The sequence below is a fragment of the Catharus ustulatus genome, chromosome 12 (genome assembly GCF_009819885.2).
Source record: "Catharus ustulatus isolate bCatUst1 chromosome 12, bCatUst1.pri.v2, whole genome shotgun sequence".
Classification (NCBI taxonomy): Eukaryota; Metazoa; Chordata; class Aves; order Passeriformes; family Turdidae; genus Catharus; species Catharus ustulatus.
In genome coordinates, this window is record NC_046232.1 from 2,981,798 (window position 1) to 2,994,140 (window position 12,343).

At 43.1% G+C, this 12,343-nt stretch overlaps 1 protein-coding gene across 8 annotated transcripts in view; it reads right to left on the reverse strand.

Moving 5' to 3' along the window:
* The window catches only part of MYO9A (myosin IXA), a 174,013-nt gene that overhangs the window by 62,974 nt on the left and 98,696 nt on the right, over positions 1–12,343 (reverse strand). For all 8 annotated transcript variants that reach the window (XM_033070562.1, XM_033070564.1, XM_033070559.1 and 5 more), the window contains one exon: positions 6,979–7,095. In XM_033070562.1, coding sequence (XP_032926453.1) covers positions 6,979–7,095 — 117 coding nt within the window. The remainder of the gene's footprint in view (positions 1–6,978; positions 7,096–12,343) is intronic.

The following is a 12,343-nucleotide window of genomic DNA, read 5'->3' on the forward strand; positions in this document are numbered from 1 at the left end:
TTCCTATGTTGGTAAAGCAAGGTCAATGCTGCAGTGAATTCCCAGCTTACTTTGCATCCTCCTACCCCTCTCCTCTCCCCACACCAGCCAGGCAAGGAGAGGCAGTGGACCTCTGGACAGGTGTATGTTGGCCCACAGGTGAATACAACCCATCACCTCCTGGCTCAGATTGTATTTCCTACCCTTGATGGGAGTAGAAATGTGGAACTTTCTCCTTTGTGTAGGTACTGGTTTTCATAAAATTTGAACCTTCTGCCTGTCAGATGGATTTGGGAAACCCAGAGGAAGAGGAACATGGGGATATGTCAGCAAATAAACTTCATCCACAGAGGGAGCTGGGGTGAAAAACAAGCTCAAGATACAGTTTCTGCTGCAGCTTCCAAGCTTGTACATGACTTGTGTTAAACACCTAACTCATAAATAAAACTCATACTGTGCCTATCCAGAAAGGCTGCTGTCATCAGAAAAGGAGTGAAGAGCCTGGAGGATACATTTGGGAGAGCTCCACCAGCAAGTAGAGCACCACGCTCTGGGATGCAACCAAAGCCACCTCACCTCACCTCAAATATTCTGTTCACCCATTATAATTAATTAATTAACAAGAGAGGTAAAAGCATTAGCACTGGTCAAATGAGCCAAACCTCAACTAGGGAGGAGAAATATCCCCTCCCCTCCACCTCAAAGGAACTGAGAGCTACCCTGGTTTTAGTTCTATTGGTGTTACCTGCACTCTGAATTTTCTAAGACTTCCAGTTTAGTTCCACTGCCAGGAATACAAACCAGATTGTCCACAGGTCTCTCTACACTACCTTTTGTCCATTTTCAATGCATGATATAATGTAGGAGGAAAATATTCCTTCTGTACCCGACTCCTGACCAGGGAACCACCTACGGCTGGAGCAGGCATAGCTGCTGTGGGCAGACAGGTCACTCAGCTGTGAGTCAGGGCTTTGTCTGACCTGGACTCTGGCCACTGCAACAAGTGAAAACACAACAAAAAGCATTTAAGCACCAAGATGAGTTTCTAACCCATTTTCCAAGAGCTCATTGACTACTTCATCTTTTGTCTAGGCTTTTCTCCCTATTCCAGGGCCAGACAGTCTCTACCTCCCTGATGCCGTGACAAGGATGAAGGCCCTTGGCCACTTTCCCAGAAGTTTGCATCACTTGGCAAAACACTCATGAGAAACAGCTCTTTGACCAGAAGATGGAAATTGGGAACCACTGGACCAAGAACTGAGCCTGGCAGAGGGATTCACATTCACCCACTGCTTCTTGAGGTCCAGCACCTTCTCCAGCTTGTCCCAATGGAGGTGACAATCCTTTTGTTAACCAGGCAGAAATCTGCCTCATCTCTTTTTAAAATACATCGCAGGATGAATTCTTCTTAAACACTCTGTATGATAAATGGATCACATTTTGTCTATACTATCCATGGAAAAATTGACGATGGAAACTGGATAAAGTGACTTTTTTCATCCCCCTTGACATCACCCTTGCAAATCCCGACCCAAACCACCCCACTGCTGTTCAAGCTCAAGTTTAAAAAAATTTCCCTACATAAAGTCTCTATTCCAGACTTGGAAGATACAATGCTCACACTTCCGGACTATTCATGGATTTACTGACACCAACTTTCAAAAGCATCATGTTGACGCTCTGTGCAAATAGTTAAGCCCCTGCCATGAGTGACGACTTAAAGCTGAACAAGATCTTTAAGGTCTGACAAACCCGATTTAATATGAAACAACTGAGCACAAAAACCCTCTCCCTTTTTTCCAAACCCAGTTCATTTACTGCATTGAAACCCCTACCAAATACATTTCAATGGGGGTGTGGAAATACATTTATAAAGCAAAACAGAAGAATCATATGTATCAAAAATAGCCCTGTTAGTTATAAAAGAATCTTATGGAAATATTATATTTTAAAGCTGTGTTTTTTTAACTTTTTTTGCTGATACCTAAAATTAAACACACACAGAATGATAAAAAATAAACTGCATTTCACAAAACCACTGCAGGTATCAAACCACATGTCCAGGAGGAGGGTAGTTAATTCTGCTGTGGTTGCTGTACAGAGTAACACAGCATTTTTCTCACATCCCTGTGTTTGTAACTACCAAACTCCTCCAGAATACAGATTTTAAACTGTGTGGTTTTTTGCAGAGTTTCATGCCAGAGAAATCCAGGCAGAGCTCTGCAGTGAAACAGTCATTTGTCCTCTGCTACAATGCACTCAAAAGAACGAGGCCAATGGATGCCATTTGGGAAAACTTTAAAACCTGAATCTGGAATTTATGACTGGTTTTCTGCTCTCTGCCCCTGATAAAGCAGCATAAATGTCCTAATACAGAGTCAATTCTTGTAGCAAGGTGAAAAAACACCATTTTCATTGGCATATACAGGAATTAATTTTGCTAAACTGCCTGCAGAAATCTGGGTGGGTTTAGGATGAAATCTGCAGCCCAATACTTAAAAAAAATAATCAAAGGAGTTTAACATTTACAAATCTTTTAAGTCCTCAGCTTCCAATCCATCCTTAGAATAGGTGCCATGAGGAAATCACACAAAGATAATTTAGACCTTGACTTGCCAAGTCTAGTTTGTGTGTTAATGCTGCTTTTTAATCTAAACTAATATATAAAATTAAAAAGTGTGACTGTATTACTTAGTGTATCAAAATTCCTGTGATTAAAAGTCCATATCTGTGAAGATTTTTAAAATTTGGGTGAACCCTGGGTCAGTGAGCAATTCTGCTTGCAATGATGAAAAATAACCTCATGCTTTTCTTAAAATTGTCTCAGCCACGACATTTAAACACAGAGCATGAGTTTTAAGGACTTCTGGCAAATGATGGACTTGAAGCTCTGTGCTCTCCAATTCCCAAAGTGCCAATAAACAGGGATCATTTGAGCTGATTTATGTTGCCCCATTGCACATTGGCGATGTAATTTCACCATGGAGGTATATTTTAGTAATCACAAATAGCTTTGTTTCAAATTCAGGAGAAAAATCTTGTTTATCACTATTTTAAATTTTTTCTCTCTTTTCATTTTAGTAATTCCTTTTCATTTACAATATTCCAAAGCTGATACTGTAAAAATCCCATCCCAAAATAACCCCAAAATCCATCACCACTTCATCCAAAAGAATCACTCCAACCTACATCACCCCAATATACACGACGAGCTATTATATAAAGTGAAAGGCAGTGATTTGCTACAAACTTGGAAGTTGGGACCTAAATTAACCAAGTGACGCACATTAAACACATTGCACGTTCAGCAATTCTTCTTCTGCTTCGGGTCAGAAAGCCAAGAATTAACTGGTTGGTTGAATTTAAATGAATTTTCTCCATGGCCATGAGTCCTTCATGAATTCAACCAGGAATTTTTCTTAATGGTCATTAATTGTAATGAATTTTGTTCATAGCCATGAGTTCTTCATGCCTTCGACCACAGATTTTTCTTCATGGCCAATAATTTTAATTTTCTTCACAGCCAATAATTCACCATCATCTCCATGAATGCAGCATGTCATCCAAAAACAGGAGCAGGGTGATTTGGGAAGAAATTAAGACAATTCACAAGAACCAAATGGGAAAAGATTAAAAACACCCTTGAAAATGCCTTTTGATCCATCACTCTGTCATCAGTTGAAGAAGTGAGATGGACTTCTAGCAATTCCTAACCTGATTTACGGAAGGGGAATTCAGTAAGAGGCTCTGGGAGGTTTAGTAATCTCGTTCTCAAGAGAAGGAAAAGCATCTGACCTCATTAATAAAGGTCAAATTTCAGACAGTTTGTAGGGAATCATGAGAACATAAAAGGAACTAAAATAAGATGAAGGAAAAATGAGTTGGAGCAAATCTGACCCATGGCAGCTCTGCCATTACCATAAACCAGGAGGTATCAAATAACTTATTCACAACTCAGGTCAGAAATAATATTCTAGAAATCCTGTCACCAAGCAAGATAAGCCAAATCCCACTGTGTTTTCCCAAAATATTTCACTATACATTTAACTAAATTTGGATATCAAAGGTCTAATTTACATCTTCCAAATATTTGCTGGACAATATGGAGGAACAACGGCCCAGTGTTTATTTTTCTTTGCCCAGCTTCATCTTCTGATCTTCTCCTTACTGCTGATATCAAATAAACACATACTGAGATCTGAAAATTATCTTCGTTCCCATTGTCCCATGAAAATCAAATCTACACTCATGAAGAGAGAAATTTCCGTATTAATTTTTCTTCTCAAACATACTACAATACATACTATGTTCTCCCAAACATACTCTGAATTGAGATGGTTTTGAGTCTTGTTTTACCTCTGCATAATGTGATTATTACAAAAGAAAGCTCTGTGTCCCAAGTCCATCATCTGACACTTTCTGAACCTTCTGAACCTGCAGGATTGTTTCAAAATATATCTTAAAAGTCAGAGGAATATCAGTGTCAAGCGTGGGCTGGGATTAACCTGGGACATTTGCCACAGGATGAGTCACGTATTATTTCCCACTGCACGCTTGGGAGCTTCTGAGGTGCAAGGCTGTATTTTGCTCTCATAAATCAGACACTTGGTGTGTTGAAGTGATTTTTTTGGTTGGTGGATGCCAGCAGGGAGATGTCATCCAAGTGCCGAGGTCTCGTCTCACAGCAAGGAGATATTCCCAGGGTTTGGAGATGCCACTGCTCCCAGTTCACCTCCCAGTTACTCACTGGTGTTGCCAACCTCAAAAAAACATATGGGAGGCTAAGAAGAACCTGCATCCTCATCTGGGGTTTCTTCAAGAGTGAGTTGAAAAAAGGATTTCAGGAGGATTGGGAACTGGCAGGAGAAGCCACATTAGTCATTGTTGGCTCCATTTCTCCATGGTGGTGATTCTTGGTTGGTGCCTCAATGGCAGCTGCAGAGCCCAGGATGCCCTTGGACACTTGTTGGCAGCAATGTTATTCCTCGAGGGCAAAGGAGCAGCTATTCCCAGCCCTGCCCAGTCCAGGGAGACATTTCTGCTCTGCCTGTACTGAAATGATCCAAGTTGGTGGCTAAAAATAGGGCTGAGGAGGTGACGTGGTAGAACCGCTCCAGAGAAAATTGGCTGGCCAATGTTTAACCAAGCTGCTTTGAAGTGCACATGAATCTCTTCTTTACCATTGCCATCCCTAAAATGGGGAGGATTTGTGCATTTTCATGATTTCTGGGGGACCTGTGGGAATCAATCCAATTAACAGAGAACTCTGAAGATAAACTGAACTACACTTGTGCCTAGAGCAGCAGACATTTCCTGGTATTTTGTAAACTGCCTTTCTGCTTCAGAAAATCTGGCCCAAGTACAGCCCAGGATTACCTCCCTGGATCTGGGTACAAGCACATTCCTGCAGCTCCAGGTCCTGGGCATTTGCCAGCATGGGTGGATCTGCTGTGGCACATGGGCAACCCCACTCCCAGCTCTTGGCACCTACTGCCTGACCTGGATATTACCATTATGCTTTGAGGCAAAAAAAAAAGGGTCAGAAACCTGTGAATTATGAATTCATGAGATGACACATGGAGGTGGGCAAGGGAGAAGGTGGTTACACTCCATGGGAGTCTTGGCTGGAGGAAGCAGAGGGTTAATGTGCAGCAGCAAGGCTGGAAAAGAGCAGGAATTTGGGCTGTTCTGGTTCTTACCTGCTGAGATTTGAGGTTGTGAACAAAAGTTTAATGGCCCATAAACAGCTACCGTGGTGCCTCACTTTCACAGCCATGCTGAGTAAGTACACAAGAGCGTCCTAGACTGATTTGTATTTAAATATTACAGAACAGATAATAATTTTTAAAAATCATTGGGTCATTAATAAAAAATAATTAGCATTTGAGAATAATTTCCTTGTCAAAACAAATCCTCTTTTCTGCCTCACCAAATATGTAAACAATGTGGTTTGTTTTTTCCTGACAAAACTTTAGATGACTTGGAAAAAAATCAGGAAAGAACACAACATTTGTGGTAAAATATTAAACAGAGGGAGAGGCAGCATGTGCAGTCAGAAGACTCACTGGATGTTATCACTGTAGCAACCCTTCTTTGTGAGAAAAGCATATAACCAGATTTCATAGGCATGTTTTTAATATGTTTTTATTATGGTCTACAAGCCTTTTTTGGAATTAAATAAAGGAGTGACCACACTGAGAGTCTCTGCAACTTCAGTCCTAGGGCACAAACCAAATGTCAGTGCTTAGTAAAAATCCTCCTTTTTGCAGTTGTGACTTCAGTTTGGATGCACAACCCCCCAGAAACCCCCACATGCTGCTGGACCATGGCCCAGATTCCTAAGCCAAGGGTAGCTGAAGAACTGGAAGTGCCTGTGTGCATGGACATAGATTTTGGGGACAGCATGCCCCAGTCACGAGGAGTGTGGATGAGTACACGAGAGTTAGAGAGGATGTCCTGGGTCACAGCATCCAGATCCTGCTAACTGCAGGAATCTTCATGTCATTCTTTCCATCAATTCTTTGGGAAGGTGGTACAGCATTGCACCCACTCCACTCTTCCCATCGTGACCTTTTTCCCTTTAAATTCATTTTTCTACCATACTACCTCAGTACCTACAGATACCCAGCTCGTTCATAATTTCCTCATGAAGCATCTTCATCGAAATGCGGCAGCAATAATTCCCTTTTTCCTCCTCAATTATACATGGTCCTCTAGTTTTATACATGAGGAGGAAAATTATCTGCCATTGCTCCTGGAGTGGGTGGGGGAACTGGCTTCTGTGGCTACATCAAAATCTCTTCCCTGGTTACTTTGAGCTTATAACACTTAAGGTGCTTCATCCCTCTCAGCTCTGCAAGTACCGCTTAGAATAATGATGTACTCAGCTATGATCCGAGGAAAAATTAACTTCATGTTAAGCAACATGCCTGGATAATATTTTATCACATTTATTTTAAAAACCCAAGACAGGAGCCAAAAGAGCCGGTGAGATGTTACCTTGGTGCTGTCCTCCATGTCCTTGGAGTTGAGGAGTGCGTGGTTGATCCTGAACACAATCCAGTCAAACAGGGCGCTGTACAATGACTTGGCCATGGAATTCCGCACCGTCACAGCCTGAAATAGAAAAGAACAAAAGGTGATTGGAAATGATTCCTGCTTTGCACTAAAATGGCTTTTGTTTCTCAAGCTCCCACATCCAATGTTTGTATTTCTCCCTTGCCAAAGCTTTCGTCTTCTATTTTAATTTCTGTCATGTATGCCAACGGTTCTGGGAGCGCTGGGAATTGGGTTAATCCCAGGGCTGTGCCCCTGACTTTGGTGTGGTTTTTTTCATGCATTTGAGTGGATGATACATGAAATCACACCACAAATCCCATCACTGGTGGCGAAAGAAAATAAATACATACATTAAATACATATGTAATAAATTCACCAAGACCCTTGAAAGGTTTCCTGAGGGAAAAGAAAAGAGAAGTGTGGATATTGCACAGGAGTGACAGCCAGCAATGTGAAAGCATGGGCCAGGACAGGGCAGCGCCTGGCACCGGCAGAAGGCCTACAGTAGGGAAGACTAAAAACTCCTCTAGTAAATCTGAGAGTTTCTGAAAACTTGAAGTTTTCCAGGTACCATCAATGGAAGCTACAAATCATGGTAGGCAGGTTCAGTGCTCCTCCAGCACTCTCCCAGAGAGAGGAATAACAGTGCCAAGGAAGGGTCATCCCCACCATGGCTGAGATCAAAGAGATTCTGCTGGATGGGATGAAAGCTGAGATCAAAGGAAGATCCCTGGGCTTTTGGACAGGCACCTACATAGAGAACCAGACAGCAGGAATTCCTATTTCTTTGTTCTTGGTGCTTGGGATTCTTCCTTGGTTTCAATTATCACCTCGAGCAGAGCTTTGGTACATATTAATCACCTAAAAACTTAGGGCACCAGCAATGACTGCTCTATTTCGGTATGTTTTAGCTACTGCAGAATAGTAAAGAAGGAACCAGAAGATTCCCACATAATTATTTCAATTAAACCCTGAACTGTAAAAAATCAGTGGCTTGTCACACATTGCCTTGAAATGTGAACACTCCCTTCAAGGAACATCATGAGTGGCCTCATGTCACTGACCTCAAGTGAAGGAATAAAGCTCACGTAGCATCATTTATCTTCTATCAGTTTATTCCCACCTCTTTTTTCCTTGATTTTTGGACACAGCAGTATTTAGCATGACCACAAGCCATTCAGCCAATGTTTTGCTCTTAAAACTCAATTAAGCACATGTTCTCGCTTCCTCTCCCTCTCCAGCTGGAATAGGAGAAGGGATTAACACAGTCCATGCCAGGGGAGGTTTAGGCTGGATGTTAGGAAAAATTTATTAATGGAAAGGGTTGTCAGGCATTGGAACAGCTGCCCGTGGCAGGGGTGGAGTCCTCATCCCTGGAGGGATTTAACAGATGTATGGATGTGATACTTGGGGACATGGGTTAGTGGTGGCCCTAGCACTGCTGGGAGATGGTTGGATGGATGGGCTCAGAGGGCTTTTCCCACCTGAACAATTCCGTGGTTCTATGACTGAGGATGCTCACAGCCTCTGTACACTGCTAACCATAACGTGGTGGCAATAAAAAGTGACATCACAAGGCAACTACAAAATATGGCCATAATTAGCAAGGAATTTCTCATCCATAAAACAACCAAAACCAAGTGTGTGATGCAAATAGGTGAGCAGCAGGACTGAGAGGATTCTGGTGTAGCTCAGACCAAAACAGCATTTTTAAAGAGTGAGCTCTTGAAACGCCTGAGTTCTCCAACAAGGGCTGGAAAGCAGCCGGCATTTCAAACACAAAGAGCTCTAGTTCCCACTAACTGCTTTTTCTTTTCTCTACTGATGAAAAGGGTTTGGGAAGGGTTTTGTGGCTGTTTTTATAAAAAGCAACACGGGTTGTTTGAAGGGAGAGGTTGCTGCCAAATTTATTTTTTAAAATTTCCTCAAATGTGAAAGAATATTTCAGTAATAAATAGAAAATTCAAGGTAAATTTTCTATCCCTATGCTCCAGCTACACTTTTTTGATTAAGCTGGAAGACAATCAGTGCCACTGTCATACCAGAAAAATCAGTCTCTGGGGAAAGACAAAGCCCGAGATCCAGGACTGCCTCTCACTGCCCTAATGCTTTGTCCTGGCATAAACCAGCCCAATCAATTGCTCCAATATGCAATTAAAAACAAACTCCATTTCTATTTAAAGTCAACAAGAAGGTTGCTATTTGTTCTACAGCATCATATACGGGTTTATGTTGCAATACTTTTCATTATCTTTTATTGAAGGTTAGAGGGATGTGCAGGACTTCATCCCTGAATGTCCCTGTTTAATGTTTTGTTTTTCTAAAACAAATGTGGGTATCATTAAGCCTGCACCACTCCAGTGCTGAGGAATGTTGGGAGTGTGACTGCCATGAGTTTCCTGAATGGTCAGACTGGGAAATTTCCCTGATACCAGCATTACCCAGTTTCCTCCAGAATGTGCAGGGTGGGGGGATGAACCACTGCTCTTATTCCCAAGGTGGTCTCAGCTACATGGAAAGCTGGGAAACCCATGAAGAGGTGATTTCCTTGCTATGCTTGGGACCCACAGTCTGTGGCCCAGATCCCAAAGCTACTTTTAGAAGTGATGGTTTAATCCTAAGAGCTCGTAGGAAACTTCTGGCAAAGCAACACATTGAAAATACAGGGTGGATGGAGCCCTTTGCCTTCATCCATTTAAAAAATGCTTGCACTGAAATGAACCTATTTTAAATTACTCAGGGTTTAGGGGGGGCCTTTGTTTGAATTTTTAAATCTCATTTCAATAAATATTTACTTTTTAGAACAGATCTTCACTGACATCACATTTAAAATAAAGCCCCTCATTATCCTAAACAGATTCCAAAACTACCCAATCTGAAGATCTGGGAATAATATCAGGGAATATTACTTCTTTTGAAATTAAGGAGCTGCAGCAGAGAATTTAAGGTAAGTTTTTATGCTTTATTTAATGAAAAATTATTTACTTCTCTACTATCCTTCATATCTTAAATTAATTCTAGTCTCTGAACTATATCCCATACATCACACACAGCTTGTCTTCAGGTCAACACCTAAAGTTTCTGGTCTCTTCCACAAGTCTCCTTACATGACATTCAGGCAGATCTGGAACATGGTGATACTCATCAAACCATTTTTATTTCCTTCACAAAGCAAAATAAAACTATTTGCTGCAATGCCAAAACAAATCACTGGGGATCAAAGGGAGCGGGACATGTTGCATCCACACAAAAATATCGCTGGTTCCAAACTGAGACAGATCAAACGTGCTTTGACTCAGCATGTAAGGAAATAAGCTACAGACAAGGTTTTAATCAATAGTTTCCTGCTTATCAAGCTAGAAGGGATCTATATATTATTAATTATATTCCAGAAACTTCACTTGTTGGATTGGCCAACTTTTGTTAAGATCCTGATGTAATATATTTGAGTTTTTTTAAGATATTATTGTCAAATTAATTGTGCTGAAAGTTGCCATGATCAGCATCGGATTCAGGCCAGCTTAAAAACAGATAAAACTTCTGGAAACATCGTCTGTTGAAAGGGACAAGAGGAAGACAGGCTTAAGAATTAAAATACGCTTTTGAGTGCTTTGGAACAAAGACTTACAGTTCCAGCAGCAGCAGCCTGTATTTTAGAGGCTGGAAAAGATGTAATCTCAGGAACCCAAATTTGCTCAAATTAAAAGTCTCTATAAAATACCTTTGTACACATACAGGAGATTCTTAAGAAATGAGATTACAAAGTCACAAAATATATTTAAGAAAATCTGTCTGCTGCCATCCCACAGCACCTCCTGCTCTAGACAGGATCTCTCACTCCTGCACTCAGCTGAGGGCTGAAATGGAATTATTCAAAATATTTGTTGGCACCCAGAAAAACCAGGAAAGGCACGAGGGCTAAAATCCCCACCAAGCTTAGACATTAGAAACTACAAGAACAACATTGTGGGGCTGGAGCCAGAGAAGGGAATGGAGCTGAGAAAGGGTCTGGAGCACCAGGAGTGGCTGAGGGAGCTGGGGGGGCTCAGCCTGGAGAAAAGGAGGTTCGGCAGGGACCTTCTGGCTCTGCAAAACTCTCTGACAGGAGAGGGCAGCCATAGGGGGCTTTGATCCCAGGGAACAAGGGACAGGACAAGAAGGAATGTCCTCAGTCTGTGTCAGGGGAGGCTCAGGTTGGTGGAAAGGTTGGTCAGGCACTGGCACAGGAAGTTCAGGGAAATGGTGAAGTCTCCATCCCTGCAGGGATTTAAAATCTGTGTGGATATGGCACTTGGGGACATGGATCAGTAGTGGCCTTGACAGTGCTGGGGAATTGTTGGACTTGATGACCTTAGAGGTCTTTTCCAATCTAATTGATTCCACAATTCCAAGATGCTCAGCTAACCTTTTACAGACATTTTCACATGATTTTGCTGGAAGTTCCCCCCATGTTCCTTATTGAATTCAGTATTTTTACTGCTGACTAACCTAACATGAACAAGAGGATCAATAGCTCAGTTTGAGCAACAAAGTATCAAATATTTATACAGTAATTTCACGAATACAAGCCGCAGCAATTTGACAAAAATTTTGGTGGAAACCCGGAAGTGCGGCTAATAGTCGGGGGCGGCTAATATATTAATAATTTTCTGACATTTACAACCCCAGATGTGCCAGCCAGAGTGCCGAGCCAAGCACCGGCCAGTAAAAGCCGGCATTTCGCAATTGTTACAGTGTTACCGTGTTGCCCTGGCTCCCTGCAGGCAGCACGGGGGGCGGGGAGAGAGGCGGGAGAGCTCTCTGCTTCCCTCCTCTGCCGCAGCCCAGGGGAGGAGGGGGGGGGGGGCGCCGCCATTGCCGCGGCTCGGGGAGGGGGCGGGAAGCGCGCGCCACCATTGCCGCGGCTCGGGGAGGAGGCGGGGTGCTTTGTCCGCGCCCGCTGCCGGCGCCACGGGCGCGGGAAAGCTCCGTCCCCGCCCGCCGCCGCTGCCGTAGGAGCGGGGGAAGCTCCGTCCCTGCCTGCCACCGCGGGGCAGCGCCGACCCGGGGTGACCGAGCCCAGGGGCAGCGGCGGCCGGCCCCGAGCGGCAGCACCGGGCTGGGCCATCTGGCCCCGTCAGCGGCCCCTAGCGGGCCGAGCCTGCACAGCCTTAGCTCAGCCAGTAAACCCCGCCCTCCCGCGGTTCTGTTACTAATTGCACGCGGGTCCTCGCTGCGAACGACAAAGCGGCTTATATTCGTGTGCGGCTTATCTATGGACAAAAACCGAAATATTTGCCAACACCCAGAGATGCGGCTTATACTC